This window comes from Crocodylus siamensis, unplaced genomic scaffold (assembly GCF_052110815.1).
Source record: "Crocodylus siamensis isolate JL-2025a unplaced genomic scaffold, ASM5211081v1 HiC_scaffold_557, whole genome shotgun sequence".
Lineage (NCBI taxonomy): Eukaryota > Metazoa > Chordata > Crocodylia > Crocodylidae > Crocodylus > Crocodylus siamensis.
In genome coordinates this window covers 10,098-12,574 of record NW_028324965.1, presented here as the reverse complement: position 1 = coordinate 12,574, position 2,477 = coordinate 10,098, and the positions used below count along the sequence as shown (strand labels likewise).

At 57.2% G+C, this 2,477-nt stretch overlaps 1 protein-coding gene across 1 annotated transcript; it reads left to right on the top strand.

Annotated features, from left to right (window-relative positions):
• The first annotated feature begins 54 nt into the window (after positions 1-54).
• LOC149851665 (uncharacterized) lies at positions 55-2,477 on the top strand. Its single transcript, XM_090030520.1, has one exon. It carries the CDS (start codon positions 477-479, stop codon positions 2,106-2,108), a length of 1,632 nt encoding a protein of 543 aa, XP_089886646.1. The 5' UTR covers positions 55-476; the 3' UTR covers positions 2,109-2,477.

The window sequence follows — 2,477 nt, the reverse complement described above, 5'->3', positions numbered from 1 at the left end:
CCAGCCAGCTCCTCCCTGCAGGCCTCTCCCTGTGCTGGGCACCCGGGTGTCAGGACCTGCGTAGTTTTGTTGGGTCGGAAGGGACCTGAGCAGACGGTCAAGTCCGACCCCCTGCCATGGCAGGAAAGGAGGCTGGGGTCAGAAGACCCCGGCAAGGTGTCTGTGCAGCCTTCTCTGAAAGCCCCCCAGGGTAGGAGTGAGGACCGTTTCCCTTGGAAGTTGGTTCCAGACCCTAGCCGCCCTGACCGTGAAGTCCCGCTCCTGAAATCCAGCCTGAATCTGCTCTGTCAGCTTCTGGCCGTTGTTCCTTGTCTCTTCTGGTGGTGCTTGGGGGAGCGTTGGAGACCTGCAGGGAAGCAGCGTGACCACGTAGGCGAGCTCCCCAGGGGAAGCAGTGTGAACTCCTAGACGAGCTCTCTCCCGTCGGGAGGGTACTATGAGCTGTGAAGTGGTGTGACTGCTGACTTGCTGGAGGCATGGAGGTGGTGGAGCAGGACGAAGAGGCTGGGTTGTTGGAGGCGGCGGCGCGGAAGCAAGCCTTGATTCTTGAAGAGTATGGATCAGCAAGTGTTTCATCTAAGATGCTGTTGGCTTCGACAATGAAGAGCGTTTCTGGTGAGCGTCCTGGCGGCATGGCATCGGAGGTGGTTGGGGACTGGTCCACGGTGGGCCGCAGAGGCAAGGTGGTGTCGTCGGAGAGGAAGAGTGGGAATGTTGCTGGGCAGGAAGATTCTAGAGAGGGGGCGGTCCCACTGCCGGAAGGGAGGCGGAGCTCTGCAGAGAGCAGTAAAGCTGCCCGGAAGGGCCCGGAACCTTCCTATTGTTTGTGGGAAGAAGGAGACCCCCGAAGAACGCTGAAGCTGCGGGTCAAGGCCACTTTGACTCCAGAAGGGGTCAAAGGAGAAACAACTATGTTGAGAGCAGACTTTATGACCAGGGTGCTTTTTGAAGAGTTGCGTGTGAACCCTAAAGATTTAAGTTGCGTGGTGGCTTTTGATAACTTCCGCCACTGGAATATCACCTTTTGGAGGCGAGAGGCGTACGCTGCCTTCTGGGCCCGCTACGCGGAAGTAGCAGACAAGGAGGACTTACGGGGTCTGCATTTTGAAGCAGGCCAGAAGGCACGGGAGAGAGTTTTATATTTTAAAATGTATACAGATGACCTAGAGCATGCAGATGTCAGAAGGTGGCTGGAGGGGCGGGTCGAAAAGATCCTGGATATTCAGCGGGTCCTGGATCAGTGGCAAATCTGGACCGGGGCATGGAGAGCCAGAGTCCTCCTGGACGAAGACCCTAGACACCCCGGCGGGGTGAGACACCTGCCCTCTGTCGTGTCCATAGGGCCCTACCGCGGATACGTGACTTATCATGGCCAGCCGAAACTGTGTAGCAGGTGCGGCTTGGCGGGGCACCTGGCTGCCTTCTGTAGCCTGACAGTTTGCTACAGGTGTGGCGGCAGGGGGCACCGGGCGCAGGCCTGTCAAGAGGAACTGAAATGTGCCGTTTGTGGAGGTGAGGGACACTTGCAGCGCCAGTGCCCTGTGTCCTACGCGAACAAAGCCCGAGAGTCACACGCAGTAAAGGAGAGGGATAAAGAAAAGCCAGAGGAGGAGGAGTCTACCAACCTAGATGTAGACACCTTCCTAGTGGAGGAAACACCGGAAGCGGAGCAGAGGCACGACGTGATCGAGGCGGCTGACCAGCTTTTGGAGTCGGGAGGAGAGGAACACATGGAGGAGGAGCAGAGCGAGGCAGCGGGAGAAGGGGCACACGAATCGGATTCGGCAACCATGGACTTGGACCTGTCTGGGGAGAAGGGGAAAGAACCCTCCCCTGTAAAAAGAAAGAAGAAGCGGAGGGTTAAACCTATGAAAAAGAGACTAGAGGAGGAAGGGGGAACGGTACGGGGGACAGAAGGGACTGCACAGAAAGGAGACAAGGGGAAGAGCGGGAAACTGCTGGTGGAGGGACGAGAGGTTGAGGAGCCTGGGAGGGCGGATGTTTGTGGCTACCTCAGCCCGACTGCTATCGAACATCTGGCTAGGGCCACGGGGATGCGGAAAGTGGGGGAAGACAGCTCAGATCCCAGTAGCGGATCGGATGTTTAACGAGGTAGGCCTTGCCTGAAAAATAGCCATGATGGCGTTGACTATAGCATCCTTAAATGTAAGAAGTGTATATGGGAGGCAGAGATGGGAGTCAATGTATAGCACCTTACGAGGTCTGGACGCACAGGTGTTAGGCCTACAGGAGTGTGGGATCCCCTGGGGGAGAAATTATGGCTATCTGGAGAAGCGCTGGGAGGTGGGACCGTCGTGGTGGGGGGGCTCAAATGAGAATCGAGCGGCAGGAGTAGGGTTCTTGATGAGGGAGCGGGGTTTGAAAATCAAAGGGCAGCAGGTCCTGGAAGAAGGGCGACTGCAAAAGGCAGTGGTTGAGGTGGAGGGTGTGGAGGTGACGTTGTACAACGTCTACGC

Excerpts from the sequence above, each read along its gene's own strand:
- LOC149851665 (XM_090030520.1), top strand. The coding sequence starts at position 477 with ATGGAGGTGGTGGAGCAGGACGAAGAGGCTGGGTTGTTGGAGGCGGCG.